This window comes from Coffea eugenioides, chromosome 11 (assembly GCF_003713205.1).
Source record: "Coffea eugenioides isolate CCC68of chromosome 11, Ceug_1.0, whole genome shotgun sequence".
NCBI classification, from domain to species: domain Eukaryota; kingdom Viridiplantae; phylum Streptophyta; class Magnoliopsida; order Gentianales; family Rubiaceae; genus Coffea; species Coffea eugenioides.
In genome coordinates, this window is record NC_040045.1 from 47,783,857 (window position 1) to 47,810,196 (window position 26,340).

General features: G+C 37.8%; 5 protein-coding genes across 7 annotated transcripts; 2 read left to right on the forward strand and 3 right to left on the reverse strand.

The window, feature by feature from the left end:
• Positions 1-314: 314 nt before the first annotated feature.
• Positions 315-2,218, reverse strand: LOC113753052 (BAG family molecular chaperone regulator 8, chloroplastic). Its single transcript, XM_027297128.1, has 2 exons — positions 1,442-2,218; positions 315-1,361 (listed from the first exon to the last, which is right to left on the reverse strand). Exons 1-2 carry the CDS (start codon positions 2,054-2,056, stop codon positions 627-629), a joined length of 1,350 nt encoding a protein of 449 aa, XP_027152929.1. The 5' UTR covers positions 2,057-2,218; the 3' UTR covers positions 315-626.
• A 3,710-nt stretch (positions 2,219-5,928) lies between these two features.
• LOC113751710 (alpha-1,4 glucan phosphorylase L-1 isozyme, chloroplastic/amyloplastic) lies at positions 5,929-14,336 on the forward strand. The gene is made up of 16 exons (XM_027295820.1): positions 5,929-6,329; positions 6,783-7,021; positions 7,274-7,375; positions 7,610-7,786; positions 8,011-8,286; positions 8,767-9,038; positions 9,735-9,852; positions 9,940-10,413; positions 10,544-10,696; positions 11,578-11,706; positions 12,045-12,281; positions 12,472-12,548; positions 13,152-13,338; positions 13,516-13,716; positions 13,835-13,961; positions 14,052-14,336. The coding sequence occupies exons 1-15, from the start codon at positions 6,095-6,097 to the stop codon at positions 13,949-13,951; spliced, it is 2,994 nt and encodes a 997-aa protein (XP_027151621.1). The 5' UTR covers positions 5,929-6,094; the 3' UTR covers positions 13,952-13,961; positions 14,052-14,336.
• A 282-nt stretch (positions 14,337-14,618) lies between these two features.
• LOC113751711 (pentatricopeptide repeat-containing protein At3g29290) lies at positions 14,619-17,860 on the reverse strand. The gene is given in 5 exon segments (XM_027295821.1): positions 14,619-14,835; positions 14,925-15,260; positions 15,842-16,565; positions 16,567-17,536; positions 17,730-17,860. Coding segments are annotated over 4 exon segments (1,989 nt in total). The 5' UTR covers positions 17,848-17,860; the 3' UTR covers positions 14,619-14,835; positions 14,925-15,083.
• A 365-nt stretch (positions 17,861-18,225) lies between these two features.
• LOC113753304 lies at positions 18,226-20,257 on the forward strand. 3 transcript variants are annotated; one of them, XM_027297426.1, is made up of 7 exons: positions 18,226-18,266; positions 18,465-18,614; positions 18,949-19,022; positions 19,171-19,250; positions 19,456-19,607; positions 19,706-19,752; positions 20,020-20,257. In XM_027297426.1, exons 1-7 carry the CDS (start codon positions 18,263-18,265, stop codon positions 20,035-20,037), a joined length of 525 nt encoding a protein of 174 aa, XP_027153227.1. In that variant the 5' UTR covers positions 18,226-18,262; the 3' UTR covers positions 20,038-20,257. The 3 variants fall into 3 exon arrangements, with proteins under 3 accessions (XP_027153227.1, XP_027153225.1, XP_027153226.1); XM_027297424.1 differs by lacking the exon at positions 19,706-19,752; XM_027297425.1 differs by lacking the exon at positions 19,706-19,752 and having other exon boundaries at positions 18,471-18,614.
• A 560-nt stretch (positions 20,258-20,817) lies between these two features.
• LOC113753643 (zinc finger RNA-binding protein-like) lies at positions 20,818-23,283 on the reverse strand. Its single transcript, XM_027297848.1, has 2 exons — positions 22,841-23,283; positions 20,818-21,601 (listed from the first exon to the last, which is right to left on the reverse strand). The coding sequence occupies exons 1-2, from the start codon at positions 23,219-23,221 to the stop codon at positions 21,005-21,007; spliced, it is 978 nt and encodes a 325-aa protein (XP_027153649.1). The 5' UTR covers positions 23,222-23,283; the 3' UTR covers positions 20,818-21,004.
• Between the last annotated feature and the right edge of the window lie 3,057 nt (positions 23,284-26,340).

Sequence of the window (26,340 nt, forward strand, 5' to 3'; positions counted from 1 at the left end):
CATATCATATGTTGCTATAAAAATACTGCTGAAAGACGTCATCGGTGGATTTAACCCTGGGGCAGGAAATCTTCTTTAATCTTCGGTTTGGTTTGGTTTGGTTTATTTGTGATTTCATCAGCTCCATTTGGTTTGTCAGCGGGCGCTTGAGATTGGTACCGTTTTCAATGATGGTCGTTCATTTCAACAGCGTATTAGCGTTTGTATCTCTATTCCTCGTCCAGCATAGAGAGAAGCGGCATCAATTGGAGAACCCAGATGACATTCTACAGTTATTAATGAAACATCTTTGGACAGGTCAAGAAAAGCTGCCGTTGATGAATTCAAGCAGTAGCATTTTAAACAGCTTGGGGAGCCACTAGTCTAGATCAAAAGTCAATACAATCAAACAATGAAGTCAAGAATACACTCTTCTCAATCACACTAACGAAACAGAAAAGTTGTTACAAGACGAACATCTAGAAGACCCCCATCAACCATTTGCTCAGGTGATCTTCGAGTCAATGTAGACTTAATTATCAAGATACACCAATCTTGGGACCAAAAGTCTTGACACCTAACCACCAAGCAACCACAAAACAAAACTGATTTAGGAGCAAGCAAGCTAATGTCATGCACTAGCATTCCTACCCCACTATTTTTACACCCTTCCTTCTGTCCATGATATCAGCTTTTGTTTCCATCTTCATAGGCAAAGGTGCAGAGAATGTGAAACCTCCATCTTCATTCCTCAATTCATATCCTGGACCTTCCACACCATCGCTGCCTTTGGAGGACTCCCCATCCTGCGATTCATCTTCCTCTTCGGCCAGAGTATCCTTGAACGAAATCTCCCCAACTTCCTCAGCCTTCCTTCGAATGTCGTCCTTCAATTCACCCTCAGCACCAACTGAATAACTTTCATCACCACTACTATCACAGTCCCCAACTGAAACTGGTTCAAACCCTTTTCTGTGAATCCTGTACACCTTACCGTTCTCCACAAAGCTCACGCTCTTCTTCACTTTAGCTCCTAATCCATCACTTGGGTGGCCTGAACGGGCAGCTCTATTCCGTGAAATGCCAGGGATTTCAAGATCCTCCTCATCTACCGCGATATCCCCAATAGGAACTTTAGTAGACAATGCATCAATCCGGTCAACTAAATCCTCCAATCTCTTATTCTTCGCCAAATTACGACAAGCAAAGGTGCCACTTTTATGCTCATTATACAAAACCCCACATTTCCTAGGGGCATTCTTTGTAACCATTTTAGCTGATATCTCAGACTTTTTCACGGTAACCCCATCAATTAAATCCAAGAAGCCAGTTAATTCTCGGCTAATTGATTTTTTACCATCTCTAATCATTGGATCGCCACCCTGCAAAATAAATCCCAATATAAGAAGCATGCTGTTTATGAATGATTTGTTGGTATGTCCAACAAAAATAGAGTCTTTACCTGAACGGAATCGAGTTTGAACAGCAATCCTAAGGCTTTGCGGAACAGAAGTTGAGGATCTAAGTGAGGATTCTTTGAGACGGAAGATTTGAGAGTGTTGAAAGTTGACTTGATGGAAGCAAGGTCCTTGAGCTGCCGGAGGGTTCTCGATCTGCGAACCAGAAAGGCTCTGAAGTGGGTTTGAATGATACGGGCGGCGGAGTCACGCAGGGAGTGAGAATGTGAAGAAGAGTGGTGGCGGAGGGAGGACTCAAGGGCGGCTATGCGGCGGAGAAGAGAGCAAACAATGGGGTGGGTGTGGGTTAATTCTCTCTGCTGGTCGTGATGAAAGTAGCGTTCTATTTCCGGGTCAGTCGGAGGAGGGCGGTAATGCAGTCCTTGATGGTGGTGATGGTGACCGCTTTGGGTGGTACATGGTGGATTTGGATTTGAGCCGTCTCCGTAAGGAGAGTAGTAGGTTTGAGGAGGGTGGTGGAGATGGTGAAGGGGATGAGGATCAGAAACTGGATGGAGGTGAGATGAGGTGTAGTTGGGGGAGCAATAGTAGCAGAAACACACGGTGGAGGTGGTGGTAGGGTGGCAGTGGTGGAGCTGCTGGTGGTGGTGAGCAGCCATCGTGGAAGGAATCTTTTCGTGATGGTAATCACTTCACTGCTACTGTGGGCTAAGAAAACCCGGGTTTCAGTCTAACTGACAAGGGTTTTGGACTTATGGGCTTTGGTCCGTTGGGGGAAAAAAAAAACACAACTGTGTGCTAAGCTTACGTGGATATCTCGGTTCGTGGAACGCACCTCACGTGATTCCTGATGAGTCCGCATAATGATAAGGGGTAATTTCAGAAAGCTCCTCAAAAGTTTCTTATAGTATCACTTGGTACCTTTAAACTTTTAAAAAATTACTTGCCTCCTCCACTTTAAATTTTTTGTAACACATACAATCCATTTCAAAATATATTTTTAAAAACTCATTTTGGGAGAGGGAATATAATATCATTCTAAAATTTTATTTTTTATGTCTTACTTTTTAGCACAAAAACATGAATATATCAATAATACATTGAAAACATGAATATATCAATAATACATTGCATAAAATCAATTACATTGAAAACAAAAACAAAAGGCATAAAATTTTAATTCTAATGGGATAAAATGTAGTGTGTGTTTAAAAATACGAAGAGTTCATATTTGAAAGTTTATTTTGAATTTTTTTCAATTTGAAAAATATTATTTTTTATTATGAATTATTTTGAGTTAATTAAACAAGTTTTATAAATCGCTTATATATTTTAATGTTTTTGGCCAAATTGATGGCTTGAAAACTTAAAAAGAAATACAAAAATGTTGGGAATTATACATAAACTTGATTGTGCTATTCACAAACCGGTGCAAAAAAAGGTTATTTTCATTATTTAAAACATTTCAAGTTATTTTCATGAGTATTGTAACTTATTTATAATTTTAAATAATTTATCTTATATACACTGACAGTGTACATACTATCAGAATTGGATACGTCGCATATGCGAAATTTAGATCATGTATCGTATATCTAATAGTGAAAGTATATACACTGTCAATAAATAAAAAATTAATCTAATTTTAAATACATTAATATCTCTTGTATAAACTGATGACACAAAAAAACGATTGAAAGGTCTTTTACCACCGTCATTAACTCTTAAATTTTAAATAAAGGACTATATTGACCGACTTTTCAAAAAAAAATCAAGAGATAAAATTGGTGTTATATGACAACTAAGATACTACAAAAAAGGACAAATTTTAGAATGAAATTTGATCTATTACAATAATTATCCACGGATATTATGGTAATGTAAAATATAACTTCATTAAAAAAGCCGTCAATAAATTAATCATTGTGAGTAAAGTATAAATATTTAGACTTCAGAGAGACAAAAAGTGTTGCTAGGGTCAAGTTTATAAGCGGCAAAGTGTAATTAACCATATTAGTTAATTAGCTTTACAGAATAACATATAGAAGCTTACTTGTATATCTTCAACTAAAATTTGAAAAAGAATAAGAGATAGTAGTTCAACAGTATAGCTCACCGATGTATTCTTAAACACAGACGATGAAGGAAAATAAGCATTGTTAAAATGTGAGGACAAACTTCAAATTCTTAACGAGTAAATGTCAAGAATGGTCACTAAAATATCTAAAACAGCATGATTTAGTCATTGAACTTTTTAGTGAAATTAGATGATGTAACCCAAAATAGCCATTTAAAAGAATGGAGTAATATTTTTGACAAAAAAAAGGCGACCAATCCATATTATTTTAGATAGTTTAGTCACCGTCATTGTCATTTACTGATTCCTAACCTGTTAAAACGCACGAAGGGGCACATGACTATAGTAACCACTGGGCTATTGGTTCAGTGGCCACCACCTACTTGGTGGGGTGGGAGACAAGGTGGTGTTGCCTCCCACCAAAAATGGCACATTTAAGTGACTTGTTTTCAAAAAAATTCAGGCGGGTGTGTTGTGCACCGGTCTGGTTCGGTGGTGGTTCAGTTCCCTTCGGGTTATCCCTGGGCTTCCTTAGATCCGCCCCCTTCCCCTTAGTATAGGATATATTAGATTTATCGTCTCCCAAAAAAAAGAAACACATGACTATAGTAAGATAATGGAATAAAATATTCATGCCGATTGATAATCACCGAGGAAGAAAAAGGAACACGTGTATTTGCTCAACGAGTCCGCTGTTTTCCAGTATGAATTAATTTCATCTTACCTTAATGCAAAGAGTGATCAATTAGAGGGCAAAAAAGTCAACGCAGATTTTGCATTTGCTTATCATGCCAAGTATAGTAAGATTTCCTTTTTGAAAATAACATGAACCAAAATGCTTTTGACATCTGTGCACGAGGACTCAAGTGGTAAAATGCGCGAGAGTGGTAACAATCTTAATTCTTAATCACGAGATCACCAGTTAAGAATTGATGATTTTGAAAAGAACTTCACATTCAATTCACGATTAATTACATTTACTTTCCCTCAGGTTTATCTATATTATCAAAGAAATCTTGCAGTTTGACCAAATTATATTTATCCCCTATCACTGACAATTGTTAACTCGTTTGATGGATGTAGTGAAATGACAATAATGTCTTGGGTTCAAAAGATTTGAAAACTAAAATTATATATGTAATAAAAGAAGATGTTTAAACAAAGAATTCTAAAACGGAGCATTTTGTAAAACAAAAAAGTTGAAAAATGTAACGGAGTGAGACCAAATACCACAATATAACAAATATAATACACTGAAGAAAAAAAAAATCAAGCAAACTTATAGTAGTTATCATAGAGGAATAAAGAAAAGGAACAGGTCAAACGAAATGACCAAAAAAAACAAAAAAGGAACAGAGTAAAAATAGGAACAACGCTGTGCTGTTTCCACGGTCCCAAACCAGGCTCCTGCTTCACCATGGCCACTATCACTTCCCCTTGGAGTTCTCTTTACCGTCCATTTCCATACGAGACAAGATACAAGCAATCGCAGAAGACAGAAAGCCCATCAACTTTTCTTTTTTTTTTTTCGAATACGATGGACCTAAATTTATTTTCTACTATGGAGAGCGGAACCTAAGAAAAAATTGTGGAAACTGAATCACCACCTATCCAAATAGACGTGCATTCATAACTACTTTTAAGTGACAAACCACATATAATAGCAAATGACGAGAGATAAAATTTAAACTCTTGACCTCCTCTCCACCAAACCTTACCGGCTTTGGTGGTGGTTACTATCAACTTTTCATTTTCTAGCTATGGTGGCTTTGTTTCAGCCGTCAGCAATAGCAGAAGACAAAAAGCCCATCAACTTTTCATTTTTTTTTTCGAATATGATAGACCTAAATTTATTCTCTGCAATGGAGAGCGAGATCTAAATAGATGTGCATTCATAATCACTTTGAAGTGACAAATCATATATAACAATAAATAATAAAAAATAAGGTTTAAATTCTTGAACTCCTGATTCACCAAGCTTTACAGGCTTTGGTGGTAGTCACTATCAACTTTTCATTTTCTAGCTATGGTGTCTTTGTCTCAGCCGTCACTGTCATGTCACCAATCCTCAATTCTGCAACTTTTTTCAGTTCACCAGAGACCCCTGAGTCCTGACTAGGACTGGGGGTTTTGGCGGACTCTCGTTCTAATTTTGAGCTGACATCCCGCAAAGTAAGGTAGTCAACGTTAGTTGACTAACGTCAAGGACGGTTTTGTAATGCAGTTTTGATTTTGGGGGACCTTTCGTAGTTTGGTCAAACCTGAGTGTCTGATTGGCAATTTGGTACAACTTCAGTGGAGGTAATCAAACGTTCGATGATTTATACTGAGCATAAAAAATTTTTAAAAAAAGTCCAGGTGGCAGAAAATTATCTGTGGAGGCCCATACGCGATCCCATCAAATATCGGGATTTGGTGTTCTGGAACGTGACTGATCACATGAAGACAAGATAGTCACATACCTCTCCCAGCTCAAATTCCATCGCTCACTCTCGCTTCCTCACTACTCTCTCTTTCCGCTGGTCTCCAAATCAACCTAGTGAGCACTAGTAGTAGTAACTGTGTATTGCATCCTCCCGATATTTTCTTCTGATCAATTCTGTGATCGGCGTCGGAAAAAATGGCGGCTTCGTCATACTCCGCGACTCCAACGGCTATGAGAGCAGAAACATTGACTCGTTGCTGCTATTCAACGACTTCGAGATTAATCGGTTTCAGTTCGTTACACACGGGTTCGAAACTGCTTTTCACGACAAGTTCGGATTCCCGGAGAGCCAAGCGATCTCTTTACATCAAGAGCGCCTCCAGCGTCCCCGAGCAAGCACTGCAGGATACCTCCACTCGCCTTGACGAAGGTCCTGTTCTTGCTCAATTTTAATTTCTGAGTTCAAGTGCCCGCATTTCAGATATTTTTTTGTCATTCTCGATGCCTTTGGAATTATATGTTGTTCGTCGTTTTAGTTTGCTAAATTCCAGAGTTCTGAAACTGTGGAAAAGAAAAAAAAAAGAAAAAAGAAAAAAGAAAAAAAGATTAATATCTGGTCAGTGTTATGAACTGTTCGGAGTACAGTGGATTTCAGGAATTAAAAAAAATTGGCAATTTTTTTTTCATAATGCTGTTTAAATTCCGACTTCTTAATTTCCTTCCCTGCGACGACGTAGTTTTATTTTTATTCGTACTATTTGTGAAATTTTTTTAAAAATGATATTTAGTCACGCGTGCTCATTCACCAGTATAGTTTACAATCAATCTCATGCTATATCATATCCTGGTGTACTAAATGCTTGTATTGGCTTGATGACCTTAGGAGCTTCAGGTGATCTAGTTTCCTTTACGCCTGATGCGGCATCAATTGCCTCAAGTATCAAGTACCATGCCGAGTTCACACCGGCATTTTCTCCTGAGAAATTTGAGCTCCCTAAGGCTTTCTTTGCCACAGCACAAAGTGTTCGTGACGCGCTCATCATAAATTGGAATGCAACATATGATTATTATGAAAAGAAAAACGTAAAGCAGGCATACTATCTTTCTATGGAATTTCTACAGGTCTGTCAGCAGTCTTGCAAATGGCTTTTCCTTAACAAAATGTACATCTAAAAGTTCAAGTCTGTTTTGGCTCTAATCCTGACAGAAAGCAACATATGCTCTGAAAAGCTATCTGCTCTGGCGATCAGCTTTTATTTGATTCATGAATGCATAGTGCTTGTATCCTAAATTATGGGCGTTTTTGCAACTTTTCAGAAACATATTTGTGGACTTATATTTGTTCTGTATGTGTCGCTATTTCCCTTTCTGTAGGGTAGAGCACTTCTTAACGCAGTTGGCAATTTGGAACTCACTGGTGCATATGGAGAAGCATTGAAGAAGCTTGGTCACGATCTAGAAAATGTGGCTTCACAGGTTAGAGTGCCTTGTCTATTGGTTTTGGTCCAATGTTGCTGTAATATCTGTGCAGTACTCATCCCTCAGAATTCTTTCCACCTTTTTTGACTATGATATGGTTGCCTTTGATAAATAAGTAGCTGATTCTTTGTCAGTGTGACTTCTTTGGTGTTGGATGCTTCATAATTGAGATTTACTTACAACGGGATGATGCTTTGAATGAGATTTTACTAATTCTTTGACTCATAATAGGAACCTGATGCAGCTCTTGGAAATGGGGGCTTGGGCCGCCTAGCTTCATGTTTTCTAGATTCCTTGGCAACACTGGATTATCCAGCTTGGGGTTATGGACTTAGATACAAGTATGGCTTGTTTAAACAGCGCATAACAAAAGATGGTCAGGAGGAGGTTGCTGAAGATTGGCTTGAAGTACGCTTTCTCAATTGTTTTCTATTTCTCACATGTCCTTAATGCACATGTTGGTTGAGCTTATACTATTTTGAGGTGTTTTATTAGAAAAATACAACTATCACAGTTGATTTTGAATGCTTAAAAGGGCGGTAGCATCCTCTGTGTCTCTGGCAATTTTTTCCCCAATCACCCCCAATATATTTCTTATTAGTCATCTTGTTAATTTCAATTTCTTATTGTAGATGGGAAATCCTTGGGAAATCGTGAGAAATGATGTCTTATACCCTGTGAAATTTTATGGTAAAGTTGTCACCGCTTCAGATGGAAAGCGGCACTGGATTGGTGGAGAAGACATACAAGCAGTAGCATGTGATGTGCCAATTCCAGGATATAAGACCAAAACCACAATAAATTTACGATTATGGTCTACGAAGGTGGCATCAGAACTCCTAGATTTACATGCATTCAATTCTGGAGAGCACACTGCAGCATGTGAAGCCCAATCAAATGCCGAAAAGGTGATATCTCTGCTTCCACCTTTAAGTTGTCAAATTCTGTATCATTTTCTGGGTACTTGAAAACTATGTGCCTCTGCTTGTGCACAAATATTAATTACGAACTCGTATTTGACATGGAGCACACTGGGTACATGAAGCTGGCTGTATATCAACCACCATTGAGTGCAGTGTGGGATGATTTTGAACTCATCTCTTGCAGAATAGAGATTCTTTAACGTTGTGATTTGGCCTTTGAAACTAACTGAAAAAAGGAAAAAGATGATTTTAAATTGAGTTCACTGAAATTCTGATTGCCAAAGTATATTCTTTTCTCTTTTTTGTTTTGTCTTGGATGGAGAACCATAATACATGTGAGTTTTCCTGTCTTTATCTGGTCAAAAGATTTCCTTCTTTCATTCTCGTGAAAAACTCGATTAAATGCACAAGCAAGATCCATAGTTAAACCAGTGTTGTACTCATTAACCTTTTCTCTGGCATCAGATCTGTTATATTCTCTACCCAGGGGATGAATCAGCAGAGGGGAAGATCCTTCGCTTAAAACAACAATATACCTTATGCTCAGCTTCTCTTCAAGATATAGTTGCACAATTTGAGAGGAGATCACAGGGGCAAGTGAAATGGGATGAATTTCCTGAAAAAGTTGCAGTGCAGATGAATGACACCCACCCAACACTCTGTATACCGGAGCTGATGAGGATATTGATAGACTTGAAGGGTATGAGTTGGAAGGAAGCTTGGAATATTACCCAGAGGTACTTGACACTTGCACTGTCAAACACAAACATGATTTTCTTTTCTATGGGGTGCTTTGTGGTGAATAACTTGTGCTAAATGAATTCTGCTTGAATTCATTAGTATGTACCAAAGCTGGATATCATGCAGAAACGCTTAGATATTACTAGATGATTGTGAATTAGTGAGTTTTGTCATATTTGTGTGCTATGGGATGAAATTTATATGTGAACTTGGATGATTATTTATGCAGAACCATATACTATCATGCATATGTAATTACCTTCATTTGTTTCCTGTAAACTTCATGTTCCATTGATCTTCTGTGAGCTTCTGTATTCTAAATGAACGTTTCTTTTCTCTACTCTGATGCGAAAGGTTTTTTTGTTGGCCCAGCGAGTATTTTTAATGTCAACAAATAAGCCATAAGTAATCATATGTCACTTTTGCTTATGTCCTTCTCTTACACACATGTTAACCTTCGTAGTGTGTCTATCTCTGTGCTCAAGTTTGGTGATTAACAAGTTGTAACTTTGGCAATTTGATTTTGATTATTAGAACCTTGTGTTTGATTTGCCTACTTAACCTTACCAAACATTTAAGTATCAATGCAGAAACACTATACTTCATTAAATGCTTGTTTCTTTGAACTTAATCTTAGTCTGGTAACCTTCTTTTGAAATGTGATGATTCACATGCTGGGTTAAACATGACAGAACTGTGGCATACACAAACCACACTGTTTTGCCTGAGGCACTAGAGAAATGGAGTTATGAACTAATGCAGAAACTGCTTCCTCGGCATGTAGAGATTATAGAGATGATTGATGAACAGGTAAAAGGAGATATGAGTGAAGCAAAAACACATTTTTGCCTGGAAATCTTTCTCCTGACTAATACCTCCAATTTCCTGCAATTACAGCTGGTTGATGACATTTTATCAAAATATGGCACATCAAATCCTGAAATCTTGGTGAAAAAATTGAACACGATGAGAATTCTTGAAAATATTGATTTGCCAGCCTCTGTGACTGATTTACTTGTTAAACTTCAAGAAAACAAAGCTGATGATTCTAGTGAAAGCCTTGAAGTTGATGATTCTAGTGAAAGCCTTGAAGCTGATGATTCTAGTGAAAACCTTGAAGCTGATGATTCTAGTGAAAGCCTTCCAGTTCATGATGAGGCTGCACTTGTGGATGAAGATAATGAGGATGAAGAAGAGGAAGATATTGAGAAGAAGAAAGATGCTATCACTGAACCGTCTCCTCCGCCTCCTCCGCCTCCCAAAATGGTCCGAATGGCTAACCTTTGTGTTGTGGGCGGTCATGCTGTTAATGGAGTTGCTGAGATTCATAGTGAAATAGTGAAGGAGGAGGTATTCAATGACTTTTATGAGGTAAATATGATGTTTCACAGTTTATTTTACAATGTAATTGCATGATAGCTTTGATGTAATTTTTCCTTTGTGTTTTGCATCAAATGAAAGGTTTTGATATGTAAGTAGTATTTTACCTTGAACTTTTCAGCTCTGGCCCGAGAAATTTCAAAACAAAACAAATGGTGTGACTCCAAGAAGATGGATCCGATTTTGCAACCCAAATCTCAGTGATATTATAACCAAATGGATTGGTACTGAAGACTGGGTCTTGAAAACTGAGAAATTGGCAGAATTGCGTAAGGTTTGTAATTTGTGCCCTTTCGTATTTAATTTGTGTATTTCACATGTGGAGATGTCCTTCACATTCTTTCGCCTTGAAGTTATTCATCTTTGGTTGAATGAAGATACGCATGCACACACACATGCATACATTGGGAAGGAGAGACAAGAATACTAGTAAGAGGAAGAACTTGATCTTTATGATCCATAGCTTGGTTTCACAATGAAAATTTTTACATAAAAATCGATAGAAATCTAAACATCAATGTTGCTCCTACAGAGTGAGAAAGGATATTTGTTTTTATCTATTTTGTCTTTCTCAACCTCGTCAGTATCTTAATATGGTTCATCAGCACAGGTCAATGATTTAAAGCCCAATTAACCTAGAAAAGAAAAAAGAAGCAAGAATTTTCAGGTTAGATAAAAGTGTGGAAAGGTACCAATCAAACAAACGTTTGAGTCAGAAGAAAGAAAAATTCTGGCACTTTATTTTCAGACAAAATCTATTAAAGGAGCTTGGGCCTGTAGAAGTCATTGTCCTTTGTTGCTGGTGCCATGGATTTGGATAGAAAAATCAATTTGTTTGATCAATGGAAACAAACTAATCTAATGGTATTATATGAGTTGATGATTAAGTTGCTGCATTGAGAAAACTGATTTGGTTGGTTATCTAAACTATTTCATTTTTTTCGGAAAACATGTTGATAATTAACTTACTGGCTTTATCATAGGTATTTAGTTCTTCAGTCCATAGAACATCACGGAAGCCTTGTGATATGAAAGAGTTTGTTTCTCATCTTTAGAATCCATGAAATATAGTTGCATCCTGGAAGTCACATTGTTTGCAAGTATTGCATCTCATTTTGCAAACATTCTGACTGGAGCAATGGTAATTATCCACAGTTTGTAGATATTGAAGACCTTCAAATTGAATGGAGAAGAGCAAAAAGAAGCAACAAGACTAAGGTTGCTTCTTTCATCAAAGAAAAAACAGGGTATTCTGTTAATGCTGATGCAATGTTTGATATTCAGGTAACTTACTCTCTTCTGAAGTTTGGGATCTGTTATGAATGTGCTGCAGTGCTGAATTGGAGTTGGTTCTTTTAAATGGGCTTTCCAGTGATTCACATTATAAGCATCATAAAGGGATGGTTACTTATGTTCTTTTTTACATGTGTGCACATGTATTTTGGTACAAGAACTTCCACATATCAAATTATTGTGGGGGCAATGGAATTTCCTGGAATCCTGGTTTTGAGCTTGCCTGTTGGTTCATTTTGCATATAAATGTTAATCTTTGGCATCTCTTAATATATTCATTATTCTCTCTCCCAAGCAGTACAGCTTCAACTTATTTGAAAAATTTTCAGGTAAAGCGTATTCACGAATACAAGCGACAACTGTTGAATATATTGGGGATTGTTTATCGTTATAAGAAGATGAAAGAAATGACTGCAGTGGAAAGACAAGCAAATTATGTTCCTCGAGTTTGTATATTTGGAGGGAAAGCATTTGCCACATACGTCCAAGCCAAGAGGATTGTGAAATTTATCACCGATGTTGGGGCTACAATCAATCATGACCCAGAAATTGGTGATTTATTGAAGGTATGGATTTGCTTTTGAATGTTTGCAAATATGATTTTGTCATCAACTGTTGACTATTTGTGCTGAAATGTCGTTTTAAGTTCATCTTTGTCAGTTGAGAAAGTGCTCTATACTTATGATCTTTAAATGCTTTGTGCAAATTCTTCCAATTAATCTTTCAGATGTTATTTTTGTTCAATGTTGGTTTTAGGTCGTATTTATTCCAGATTACAATGTTAGTGTTGCTGAATTGCTGATCCCGGCAAGCGAGCTTTCACAACATATCAGGTACCAATTCGGACTTGAAATAATTAATTTTTTTCTCCATCACTTCTTGTTGTTTTCTGCAAAAGCAACAGCAACTGGGGAATGCTTTTTCTTGGTGAACTTGTATCAAGATAAATTCACTTTGATGATCCATGATCTGCACCTGTTGAACCCACAGGTTGCATGGCATGGAACATGGCTGAATATATTTCCTGTTTATTCAAAGCTGTTAAATATTTTCAGGGTTAGGTGTGCTGGGATGTACTAGTTTTCGAATTTTATTAATCATAGTCTCAAATGCCAGCTGAACTTGTATGCTCTATTGAAACCAAAAAGCCTTGAAGCAAGAAGTCCCATCTAGGAGAGAGGATTCCTCTGTTTTGAAGGCTTGTAGGAGAGAGGATTCCTTTGTTTTGACCTTCAAATGATCATAAAAATTGGAGGCTTCTGATTGCTTCACTGGAATCAGTTGCGCCTACTTTCTCTGCGTGCTGCAATTGCCTAACTTTTCGAGAGTTCCTTAATAATGTGCAGATGCAATATTTACGGATAATTCTTAGTTCCAATTGAGGTTATCTGACGCATGCGCACAAAATATCTCTCTCTCTCTCTCTCTCTTCCCAGTACTGCTGGAATGGAAGCCAGTGGAACTAGCAACATGAAGTTTGCAATGAATGGTTGCGTATTAATTGGAACACTGGATGGAGCTAATGTTGAAATAAGAGAGGAGGTTGGAGAGGATAACTTTTTCCTCTTTGGGGCCAAAGCTCATGAGGTAGCAGCCCTTAGAAAAGAAAGAGCTGAAGGCAAGGTAGTTGCTCTCTACCTACCTCTGTGTATCTTTCCCTATCTGTTTTCGATTTTATGCATATACGTCGCACAGGATGAATGTGTTACATGTCTAATCAGAGCTACTTCTTTAGTAGTCCTCCCCTTTGATGATATGGATGCTTTCCACACAATGAATCTTGTTTGCTTCTTATTGCAGTTTGTACCAGATAAACGTTTTGGAGAAGTCAAGGAATTTGTAAGAAGTGGTGCTTTTGGGTCTTACAACTATGATGAGCTACTAGGATCTTTGGAAGGCAATGAAGGCTTTGGTCGTGCTGACTATTTCCTTGTGGGGAAGGATTTCCCAAGTTACATTGAATGTCAAGAGAAGGTTGATGAAGCATATCGAGATCAAAAGGTGATTGATTAGAGCAATTATTATTTTCTGCATTAGAACTTTGGTGTCCTTACTTCTGCTATAATTCGTTCAGTTTCAATATATGGTATGCCTAACGTGTGTAATTGGTGCTTCGCAGAGGTGGACAAGAATGTCTATCTTGAATACAGCAGGCTCTTACAAGTTCAGCAGTGACCGAACAATACACGAGTATGCGAGGGACATATGGAACGTTCAACATCTTGAGATACCGTAAAGAAAACATGGTATGATTCGGTCTAGCAAATTGTTTTACCATTGAGGCCTGCAAGCAAAACCCAAGTGCACGCTAAAGTGAAATTTCCTTCACTTTGCAGGAAACAGTGGGTAATATATATGCACAAGTTGAAGAAATGTGATGCTACTTTGTAATAAAATAGGATCATCTACCACACCCTTGCATTTTCATGTTTCCCTAATCCTCTTTTCCTGCTGGACCTCCATGAGGTAACTTCAGTGAAAGTTTTAATTCCTTTCTTTTTATGGCCTGCAGTTGGTACAATTATCGCTTTTGCCTGTAAATATTCTGCTACGGTGATGTAAATATGTATTGAATAAAGTACTGAATAACATCAAACAACAACATCTTGACGAGTACTGAATGGTGGGCGGCCGAAAAACAACAGCAATTGTATTTGGACATGCGAGGTTCTAGAACCAGAAAAACAAAAATGGTTACACAGCTTGCTGCAATATGCTTACCAGTAAGTGGCTCACAAAGCTTTACAATTTTGTTTTTCGGCTTTAAACACAAGAATAAATCGTAAGATGTGAATACTCTCTTACTGGGGATCAAAATATATGTGCAATATGCGAACTTGCTTAAACTTCAACTACCAACAAAGGCAGCAAATCCTGATGCAAGAAATAGCAGAACTGAAACGAAGCGCTGTTAAAATTCTCCATTGGCATTCTAAAATCATGAATTGAAGGAAGGTAAAAATAACAGAGAGTGAGGGCACACCAAGACAGAGTAGGCCATTGGCTGCATCCCCCAAGAAGGGGAAAATACACAGTGAGCATTGAAATTAATAAAAAGAAAATCAAAACTCATGACTAGTCTCTTTTGATCGAGTAATCTGTCTGATGCAGCTCTTGAACCTGAAAGACACGAGCAAAAGCAAGAAAGAGTTATATTTTAGAAGAGAATTTAACAAAGAAATAACTTCTGCAAAGAGGAAGCTACTAACATGTATATTCACTGGTCAACTGATCACATTTTGCAGGTTGCTGATTAACGCATACGACACTATATCTCCACAGGACAAAAATTATCCTCTCAATATTCTGGTTTCAAACATCTGTTGGTAAACCTTGGAAATTTATGCTTCACAGTAGACGAAGACCACCTATACCCTTCTTGGATCTTTTGAAAGGTTTTGCAGCACCATAGCACGTGTTTTTCCATCAACATTGAGATTCAACTCTTTCATTTTCGCGTACAGTCTCATTCCAAAATCAATATTTCCTCTTAAAAACAACCCTTGAACAGAAGCATTGTACAAATATCCACTTGGTGGGTTCTGCTGCATGACAAACATTACAGTCACATTTCTCCCCATTTTAATGTAACAAGACAAACCTTACATGGTTTTGTGATAAATGAACGTCAAGCTTCCATGTAATGTTAATTTATGTATTGACGTCATCCACATTTTCTTCCTAAGCTGCCTAGTGTTTATGCTGAATGACTTGTTCAAATTTGATAGCTTTGAAGAATTCTTTGGACACATGGGGGTAACATGGTACGGCAAATGATTTGAGTAAAGCATAAAAAATAAACATCTTAGTTGATAAAACATATGTTTCTTCACAATTGCAGATTCATAAGAAAAAAGTTTTCTAAATAGAAGATCAAGCTCTAGCAGATTATGAATTTGGTATAAATATTGAAAGAGAAAGAGAGAGACGATTAAGACTTGACCAGAAAAGGAAACACAAAAAAACTCAGATAATTCAACATCCCTTTCGTATACATGAAGCCAGACCTTCTATTTTATATCTCTTACTTTATCAGTAACAATTTATTTTGATGATCACTTGTCAGAAAAACTAAAGGAAGAAAGGAAATGGAAAAATATAGGGCTGGCATAAAATTGAAACTTACATTTAGTATGTCCTCGACTTTATCCCAAAGAGAACCCCAAATGCAACTTCTGATCAGTGATAATAGAGTGAATATGTCCGGAGAGCATTTCTGATGAACCATGTGGTCATAAATCTGCAACGCAACCTTTGGCTGCTTTGCAACCTCACAAGCACCAATAACAAGGTTATATGGTGCACTAGTAAGATGCATTTCTGAAGCTTCCATCTGCCATAGCAGCTGCAAAGCTCTCTCCCACAACCCTAACTTCTGATAAGACATCAGAACAGTATGATACACTTGTAAACTGAGAACAGAAATTTGCTCCCTTCTAATATTTTCAAAGAGCTGAATTGCATCAGCATGTTGGTTTACTTTGTTCAAGGCACCAAGCAGCGCATTGCATGTATATGCATCAGGTGCATGACCCAAAGATTTCATGGCATCATAAACCTTGAAAGCAAGGTTCAATTTACCAGCTTTCCCAAGGGAGTTGAGTAATGCATTACATGCAATTAAATTTGGTTTCAGTCCACATTTAAGCATATTCTGGAACACAGTTAGTGCCAAATCCCACTTCCCCTCCTTCACACATGCTCCAATAATAGCATGCATTGCATCCTCACCAGGTGTCAATCCATTCCAAAGCATCTCATGATAGGCATCTATTGCTAGTTCATTCAGGCCACAACGCACAAATGTGCAAACTAGCACGCGGTAGGTGACTGTAGTTCCTGAATGACCTCAAAATATTCTCAGTCTGTACCCAATCATTTGCTTTGCTAAAGACTGATAGCATTGTGTTATAAACAATTGCATCAAAAGATTTATTCACATTTTTGTTTCTTTCTAATTCCTCAAACATGCTTAATGCGGTATCACAGCCCCTAGCATCAGCAACAGCTTTCAGAATTAAGCTGCAAGTATGCCCAGTAGTCTCTCCCCTGGCCTTCATGGAATAAAAAATTCTCAAGGCATCATCAATCATGTCATTCCTCAAGAGACAGGATACCATAGAATTGCATGCATGAGAATTAGGCCAAAGACCCAAAAATTCCATGGACTTGTACAACTGAAAGGCACTTCTAACTTTGTTTAGTCTGCAAAGCTTCAAGAGCCTTCTTGATAGCATCTCTTCATTCCTTTCCTCCAAGTAAAGAAACCTACTATGAAGCGGATTCACAGTCCCTTCAGAAACTCCTGAACTTTCTGCACAACCTCCAGCCTCCTGAGGAAGCAAATCCTCGCGACCCAACAAACTCTCATGAGAAGGAACCTTCTGTTCAGGAGAACTCTCATTCAACTGTTTGCTTTCTTTAGCAATGGAAAAGGCCTTTTGTTCATCACGGACCAAGTCATGCTCAAAACTACCAACCTTGCAAGTTACATGTTCAGAGATTAGTACACTCAACCTCCGTATGCTGGGTGTTGCAGCTCTGAAGCACGTATACCAGCTGTCGGACACAGGCACCATATCAAGGCCCTTAATACTGTTGACTGAGCTTTTGTTTCGTCCAAATTTGGAACAAGGGGTGGGGCAATACTGATACCTGGATTGACCCGCTTTCCAAACTGACAAACAAGGCTGCTGAGTAAAACCATTTGAAGAAATCCCAATTGCAGGTGGATGCCTCAATACCCCAACCATACTGTTTCCGGAAAGTACAGAATACAAAAATATGCCAATTTTTCTTAACTCAATCAGATGTAAAGGACCTGCAAGTAATGAGAAGTTGGGCATCAAAACCCAGAATCGAGACCAAACAGCAAGGAGATTGATCAAACAGTATGTGGGTGCTTCTGAGCAAAGTAGTTAGCACTGATTAAAGAAAAGCAAATTAACGGATAAATAGTAAAAAAGAAAACATACAAAAAATACCCATTCACACACAATAATTGGCTTACTAACCACTATCATTCTTTAAGAACTTTTGTTCTGTGAAAATGCCAAAAAGTCTTCGACCTTTTCTTTCAGATTTCAGTCTCAGTAGAAAGCAACGACGTTGCTGACTTCGTTTTTCTTTCATGAAATCGCAGCTGAAGTCGAATTTGCCACACTTCAGGAATCATATTCTAGTTCCACGACGTCGTCTGGTGACTCCGTTCATTTTAAAACGGCGCATTTTAGTGACTTCGGTCCTTTATTTTTATTTTTATTATTTTTTTTCAAAATTACACGTGAAGTCGAATCCTCCAAAAAGAAGTCGACTTGGGGTTCCAGTTTCGACGACGCCGTTTAGCTCTGGAAGTCCTTTGGAAAGTACTGTCGACGAGAAGAACGACGTCGTAAGATGATGGCTCGGAGCGGCTTTTGTATAATCTTTCAAGAATGAAGAGCATCTGGTGCTACCAACAATTGATCAAAATTAACGCAGCAGAGACGACAGAGAGTGTGTGTGGTCATCAAACTGCAAAGAGAAATTGAAGGACCTGCGGCAATTCATGGGTATGTTTTTTCTTCTTCAACTTTTTTTTTCCTTTTGTTTTGAAGAAATTAGTTGTAGTTCACAATTTTCAATTTACTTAACCCTGAAATATATATATATATATATGAAAAAAAAAGTTTGGTTCTTTTGGTCCCCGTAATTACTAGTGTAGCAGTACAACATTTGATTGTTTCACTAGTGGTTTTCTTCATGGGCAGAAGCAGAAATGGAAGGAGAAGAAAGTGAAGGAAGTAGGGGAGGGAAGGTTATGGAAGGAGTGGCGTCAATAGCGCTGTTGCCAAGTGGGTCCATCTCAGGCCACTTCATTCAGCTTCCCAACTCTCTCTGCCTTGGCCTCCGTGGCACTGGTACCGACCATTTTCACCGTCTATGAACCCACCCCCTTCTTATCACTTTCACTTTCTTCTTAGCTGCTTCATGTGAGCTAGTTGTGTTCTGCAATCTGCTTATTCATAAACAGATTACCATTTGGTTCCTAATATTTACTGACATGTTGCGTAAACGATTTACCTTTCCTTTATTATTTGTATAGAGATTTGGGAAAATGTTTTCAAAACCCCAACCAAGTTTCTTCTTTGAGCTCAGAGGTAGTAACTAACGCTGTGGATTGTGCCATTTAGGCGAAGAACACTGACATCATCTTATTTCGTTTGACTATATTTAACCCTCGATGGTAAATAGAGTTAGCCTGTGAAAGAGAATGCAGCAGGGGAGAGGACTACCGCTTGATCAGGCTCACCGTTACAGACTTCAATGTGAGAGTTTTCTGCTGCACTTTTAGTTTTCTACTTCTTCTTCTTGTTCTTTTCTCTTATTTTTAAAAGCGTTTGGTGGTTTCTTGCATATGATGATGGTGAACTTCATTAATCTTTTGTCTTGTCCTTGTACACGGAATTTTGACAGAGTGGAAGGGAGAAGGACGTGGTGGTGGAATGCAGAGGGCATGATGCTGCCAGAATGTGTAATGTTGATCATGCTCATGGGTAGGCTAGTTCGTGAATGGATATTTTCTTTTGGCAGCTTGATGTATTTTCTTGGAATACTGAATCCATCTATTGTATCAAGTGCCTCAACTTCTATGTTTCTTTAGATTGTTGATATGTCTCTGTCTTGGATGTTATTTATGTGTATCTCTGCCGGTAAGCTGGAAATTCCCTTTATATCTGAAGGCATCCCATTTGTTGATAGGTGGGAAAAGGACGTTGTGGGTATGCTTGAACCAAAGGAGGGGAAGCACAAGATTATTATTTCTTTCGAGTGTGAGACTTTGAAAGCTGATGAAGCAGCAGAGGACCACATCAAGAAGTTCATGCCGAAATTAGCTGGGATGGATGCCGTTGGTAAGCAATTAGATATCTATTCACATCAATTCGTCTTTACCATTTTAAGATGCTACGGCTTTATTACTTAAATGACACTCTGATCCTTGTGCCATCAGCTATCGGGCACCCGTCTACGACCCCCAAAGCATTGGAAATGATTCTCGTCAGTATTTCATATTCATGAATTGGCATAGTGACATCGCTAACACTATAGGATGATAAAAATCCTTAAATATCCATTCAGACGAGGAAATATATGAGTATTACCACCAATTGGCGTTCCATGTTGGGGAGGGGCCTATTTTACAACCATCTCTGCACGTCCTTTCATTTCTGTCACTGCTTTCTAGTCAATATGAAGTCAATGGCTGTTGTGCATGTTTTCAGTTTCTCTCTTATAATAATCCTGATGGGTTATTTGACTATGTAGTTAACATCGGCCGGATGAAAATCGTTGGTTTGGACTTTGATGCGGAAGCTAAGGAGCAGCAGGTTCTTTAAGAGATGAAAGTGACCACTGCCAATTGCCTCAAATTCCATTTTGTACTTCGTTTACTCGTGATTGTTGCCCTGTTTGGTTGCATACTCTCTTTTGGGAATCTTGAAATCAGTTTAACTGTATAGTTCAGACGATAGCTTGAATGCGAATGTTTGTTTAACCTTTTTCATATGGCATCTTTGTGATAGATGCTGTCTACTGTGCTTGGCACCTAAGGGCAAAGGGTTGACAAAGGCTCAGAAAAAACGTAATGTGATGGGAGTTTTTGTTCTCTAGGTCTAACTGGATGAAGATCCACCAGGTGCTACATGCAGAACAATTAGTCCATCACCATTATAACCTCACCAGAAATACAATTCTAGGTTAAATTTTGTGATTACCGGATAAAATAGCAAGAGTTGTTGACAAAAAATGAGTTTGAACGTAGATGTAAAGAGTTGATTTCTCAATTAGAACAGAGAACCAGAATGAAATTGTTGGAATACTTGGTGGCTCAGCAGACTAATTTTGAAGATTTACAGCTACTCCTCTACTCTTTTCCCTTCTTAAAGCAAAATAAGTGCATTAAATATGAGTTGAATTTTCATGTTATGATCCACATCTAAGCAGGAATTACATCTAACGCAGTCCAAGCCTAAGTTCAGAACCCTATAGGCCACAACATTCGCTCCTCGTCTTCAAGCATACACATAAAACAAGTAGAGAAACTGTCTTCCAAACAAAACCAGCTACACGAACAAAATTTTTGTTAACTTATATTCAGTCAAGAGACATTTTCTATACAAGTTCATAAAACCCGTTTACAAAATCTCCCCTCGAGGGAAGCAGGTATGAATAAACTAATAAACAAAAAGAAAATGGATGACCAAAAAAAGGTAATATACATTTGATTCTTCAAAATTATTTATCGCCATATTTAGGTGGCAGCAGCCACTCCTGTTGCAAAAGCATGCTGAGCATGCTTCTTCATCATGGCAGCATGCTTTTGACCAGCAAGATGATATCTAAAAACTGTCTCACTATTGCAAACCACATTGCATACGGCACATGTTCGGACAGCATCTACTGCTGCCCCTCCTTCCACAATTTTTTTCCTCTTTGTCTCCAAATCCTCGGCATCCGCTGCTTTCTTACGCCCATTTTGGCTAACCGCAGATTTTGCCTTATCAGGGTTTTCCTGCGGTCCGATCACTGGGTTATCAGAAACTGTTGACACAGCAGGAGGAACAGAAGCTGAAATAGTAGCAGGTGCCACCATGCTTGTATTTGCTACTATTAATTTCTCCAGATTCTTCTTGTGTTTCTTTCCCAGCTTATGCTGGTCAAGAACGTTTTTGCTATTACAGTCAACTCTACAAATCTCACACCAGGCAGATTGTACAACCTTTATTTTCTTGGGGACCTTTTTCCAAGCACTAGTTTTGTGTGAACCAGTAGTCGAGTTGGTCCATAAAATGGAACCTGAATTGACGGTCACCAGTTTCTGTGCAGCAGTTGAAGGCATTGTTATACCCTGCAGAAATAGTAGGAAATGATTTACATATAGAGTGCAAATACAAATCCCAATGAAGATACACACAGAGCAAAAAATATACTCTCTCTCTCTCTTAGATGATCCATAATATCAAGATGGCGACTTTAAAAAGTTAAGATATGCTCAAACAAAATATAATTAATATGTGAAGTAAATTATCTTCGAATTTGCATGTATGCCATAATGCCAGTGCCCAAGTCTAGCAGACTATTAAATTAGCTGTGAAGTCCACTTCCTTTTACATCCCACTATATATCACCTGACACAATTTATGAGGCTTGACTACCAAGAAATCCTTAATGGGTGAAACCTTCAAGTTACCTAATCAAACAGAGAGTTGAACAATTGACCGGCATCAAGAAGCTATTAGTAAAAAATCAAACCCAATAGAGAGATCTCCAATCTTACCATTTTCAAAGCCAAGAACACTTAAGGAAAAAAAAAAAAACTGAAAGTCCTAGACGTTTTCCACATACTTCTGTCCTCTTTTGATTCTTTATCTTTGTGCTTAAACGGCAATATCACTCAATCTCACTAGCTCCATTCGGAACATTCCTTTCAGAACGTTCAAATATAGTAGCAAACAACCAGTGTCATTTTGGGGTGTAACTCCTGATAAGCCCAAATGAATTTTAGTGTGTGAAACATTTTGCAAACGGTCCCTGCAAAATGGGGAAGTTCCATTTTAAAGGAGAATATTTTGTTTCCTATTCAAGTACGAGCAGCAGTGAACCATACATCAGACCATCCAGGCAGCACATCTTCAGTTTCTCATTTCGCGACAACCGATTATTAATTGCACAAATCCGAGCCAGTACACAGAAGGAAGAGCAGGTTTACTTTTTGGTTTAACAAGCAACTTTCCGGATTCATTAACTGCCCCTTCTTGCACTAACTCATAACTAACTCTGGGTAAAAGTTCAATCTCTTGCTTTTAACCGGGCCCCAAATCATACACCAAGCTACACATAACGCAAAGGCAGAAGACAAGATTAATGAAAACCAACTAGCTTCTCGTGCTTTTCTGAAATTGATCAAAACTAAATGAATTAAAGTATGCGAAACAAAATGCTAATTAAAGAACTTAAGCAAAATCATAATAGTAGATTAATCATATCCATGACGACTTCACCCACCCTCCCCAACCTCACCCCGGGGGGAGGGGGGGGAGAGGAGGGTGGGGGGAAGAGCAAGGGAGTAAAGTGGCAAAAAGTTTACCTCGGCATAAGTATTCAAACAATACGGCGTAATAGCAGCGTTTGGATCTTGATAATAGGGAGCAGAGGCAGAGGCCACGGCCTGGGAGTAAGTGTAGGCCAAGCTCAGTTGGGGCGCTTCATAACCAGAAGGAACGTGGCTGCCAATCGGCTTCACAGTCACAGGCGTGCTGGGATCAACCCCAGGTGGTTGAACTATTAGCGCATTCAAACTACTACTTGTAAAGCAATTAGGATCAGAGTTAGGCATAGGGTTTTGGGATTGGAGGTAATAAATTTGTCCAGGATACGAATCTATCTGTACAGTTGAGGAGGAGATTGTAGGCGGGTTTAATAATGGTGGGTTTTGCTGCATTTCATCCCCCATCCTGCTATTGTCCATGAGACTCCGCTGCTTGGGGATTTACATTCATCAGGGTTCAGATTCAGTCCGGGGGAAACAGAGGAGGATTTTTCCCCTTTTTTAAGACAAAACAAGAAGTTCGTGAATATGGATTTTGCTTCAATAAAACGTGTGGGTGTATGAGTCGTAAGCCCAAGGTGTGAGGTCCAACAATGAGCCCAGTTTGAATGTAATAATGAGCCCAAGGTGTGGGGTTGGTCCAGTAATAACAGCGATCTTTTGGGACGCAAAGATCTCGGAATCGAAACTATTTCCTGAAATACCTTATGACTCGTCCGTGTAAACGTTGCATAGAGTCGCAGTGTTGCCCTCTAATTTGGTGTGTTGACTCGGATCCAAAAAACTTGAGTCAAAGCACGTTCCGAGTTACAAAAAAAAAATGTAAGTAATAGTACGACATAATCTGCCTGAATATGCTATAGTATTGAGCATATATTGATGTTTCTGTGTCGGGCCTAAGTATATAAACTCATGTTGTAACTAGAAACTAACTGATGCTTCACTAATTTAATCGACATCCATTAACTAAATATATTGTACGTGCCAAATAAAGAAGAATTGCCATTGCCAAATAACCAAAAAATATATTCTTATCATAGCCAATATTTTGATGATAGGCATTCATAACAAGGGATGATCTAAGATTAATGAGTAGACTTTTGACTAAACGAGGACAAAACATTTAGAGAGGTAGGCATGCAGGTGAGCGACATTAAGAAAATGGCTGATATGAGAGAGAGAGGCGTGATCATAAAATATAGTAACTTATAACAGTATCGAGTAATATATTAATATGTAATATGATATATTAGTAGGCCTAAAATATTTAATTAAAATATGAAATTCAATAATTCATTTGGTACTCAAAAATTTGGAAATTGAATTTCAATATCGGTTTTTAAACTATTTTATCAAATATTAGAATTGGATCTTAATCGATTTTTCCGAATTCCATTTTATCGATATTTCAATTTTTGTTTTTTAAGTGTGAACACCACTAGCCGGCACCATGACAGCAAGCCAAATTACGAAAGACCCACTCAATTTAATCCATACTACAAAATAACCGATCCATCACTCAAAAGCCAGTGGAATTCATCCAAATTACCAAATAACCAACACCAGTCAAAATAAATGCCCCGCTCGAAGTAATTGCACCGCCCAAGGTGCACTGCTGAATTCAAGTGAATTGCAGTTCCAGTTGGGAAAAACCACAGCAATTGTTGTAAATTACCAAATAACCAAATCCAGTCAAAATAAATAGCCGAGTCAAAACAATTGACCAGCTCGATTGGCAATCCAATTCTACCCATTCTCGTTTTTATAGTAGTTTAGATTGTTATGAATATACCTAATTTTTAGATTGCTATGAATATATCTAATTACCTATTTATAATTCACTTGAAACTCTATAATTTTTTTTCTCTTTGCATGTGGTTTGAGAGGAAATAACGACATTTTATTGTGATCATATTGATAAGAAATTCAAATTTATTCATTTATATACGCCAAAAATTGAATTTAATGTGTAATTATTTTAAAATGGGTGGGGGATGAGATTCCTAAAAATAAATACAAATTAAAAGAAGACATTTATCGATTGCACATCTCCTCTAAGGTCTCGTTTTGATTGCTACTTTTTGAAGCTTTCGTAAAAAAAAAATATACTAATTTAATGTACGTGATGTAAAAATGTGATTAAAAAATATATTCACGAAAAATATAAAATTTTTTTCCTTGAAAACTTGCAAACCAAACAACATACAGATGCGGGGCAACAAAGAATTTGAGCACAGAGATTGTTTTAGAATTCTGTTGGCCTCTGGCAAAACGGAAAATATTAAACACCCATTGACGCGATTGCACAGATTGGGGGGTGGGCTAATGCGTAATGCCCTTGGACTTGTGGACCGATAGGGATGTCAAATGGTCAAATTCAGCAGGCACATTGCGCCATGACGGTCGCGGCGGGAGCCTTCATCATTAAACACCGAAGAAATTATTTTACTTAGCTGCTAGTCGCATCCAATAAAATAACTAAACTGCATAAAGACTTGCTAAAAGCCTAAAGGAAAAGAAACATGAGAAGCCCAACTGCCTGACTATTTCACCAATGTCTGCTTTTACGCGGTGTGCTCTTCTTCTTCAGGAGTATAGGGAGAGAGACGTGTGCTCTTCTTCTTCCCCAGTGGATCACTTTTTTTCTTTTGTTTTTTGTTTTTTTCCCCATGGTGGATCACTTGACAAGCTAGTCTCTTAATATACAAAATAAATGCTTTACAAAATTGCACAACTGGTAACTTACCCAAAGCAAAATGTCACCGCCAAGTAAAAGTACTTTGAGGGCAAAGTATATTTGTTACTTTCGTAAACTCTCTCCCAACAGTCGAAGTCATGCCCTCTAGGGGCATGCAAAATTATCCGCAAACTCGAAAATTCGATGTATCTGATGCGAAAATTAGAATATCCGATCTGTATTATTTGATCGGATCAATAAAGGGTTGGGTACCCGCTAAAATGCGAAGCGGATTAGGGTCACATGATTAAAAATCGATGAGTATCTGATCCAACCAGCCTCGCATGTATATATTTTTTACTTTTTTAATTTTTATACACACACTATAAAATAATATTTTTAGAAATAAATAAGCAATTTTATTGAACAAATTGCATTACAAATATGAGAGATTATAGTTTATCTATAAGATTCATTTGTAAAGGTCATGATCTTATGTTTTATAGAAAAGAGTTTAATTAAATATGAAATATATATTTTAAAAAATATGCCACTTATTTCAAATTTTTATTGATTTTGAATTCTTTTAATTTTTTCCTCTTTTTTGTATTCTCTTCGCATGTTTGTTTCTTAGTGGGAGACCTTTTTGAAAAAAAAATATTTATTAAATTGTAGATGAATGTGTAAAATATAAAATTAAATTAGTATAAATCATTTTTTTAAAAAAAAATTAAATGATAAGTTGGGCGGAAGATGTACCCATTGATCCAATTTTATCTCAGCGGGTATCCGATTAGGGTCAGAAAATAGTTGACCCGTAAGGTACAAGTCGAGTCAGCCAAATGGGTATCTAACCTGCGTT

Bases quoted from the DNA above. Each gene is read 5' to 3' on its own strand.
- LOC113753304 (XM_027297424.1), top strand. The intron at 19,023-19,170 runs GTGAGAGTTTTC...GAATTTTGACAG, and splicing joins TCACCGTTACAGACTTCAAT to AGTGGAAGGGAGAAGGACGT. The intron at 19,251-19,455 runs GTAGGCTAGTTC...ATTTGTTGATAG, and splicing joins AATGTTGATCATGCTCATGG to GTGGGAAAAGGACGTTGTGG.
- LOC113753052 (XM_027297128.1), bottom strand. From the start codon at position 2,056: ATGGCTGCTCACCACCACCAGCAGCTCCACCACTGCCACCCTACCACC. The intron at 1,362-1,441 runs GTAAAGACTCTA...TTTATTTTGCAG, and splicing joins TCAAACTCGATTCCGTTCAG to GGTGGCGATCCAATGATTAG.
- LOC113751710 (XM_027295820.1), top strand. From the start codon at position 6,095: ATGGCGGCTTCGTCATACTCCGCGACTCCAACGGCTATGAGAGCAGAA. The intron at 9,039-9,734 runs GTACTTGACACT...TAAACATGACAG, and splicing joins GCTTGGAATATTACCCAGAG to AACTGTGGCATACACAAACC. The intron at 10,697-11,577 runs GTTTGTAATTTG...AATTATCCACAG, and splicing joins AATTGGCAGAATTGCGTAAG to TTTGTAGATATTGAAGACCT.
- LOC113753643 (XM_027297848.1), bottom strand. From the start codon at position 23,221: ATGGACAATAGCAGGATGGGGGATGAAATGCAGCAAAACCCACCATTA. The intron at 21,602-22,840 runs GTAAACTTTTTG...CTATTTCTGCAG, and splicing joins GTTTGAATACTTATGCCGAG to GGTATAACAATGCCTTCAAC.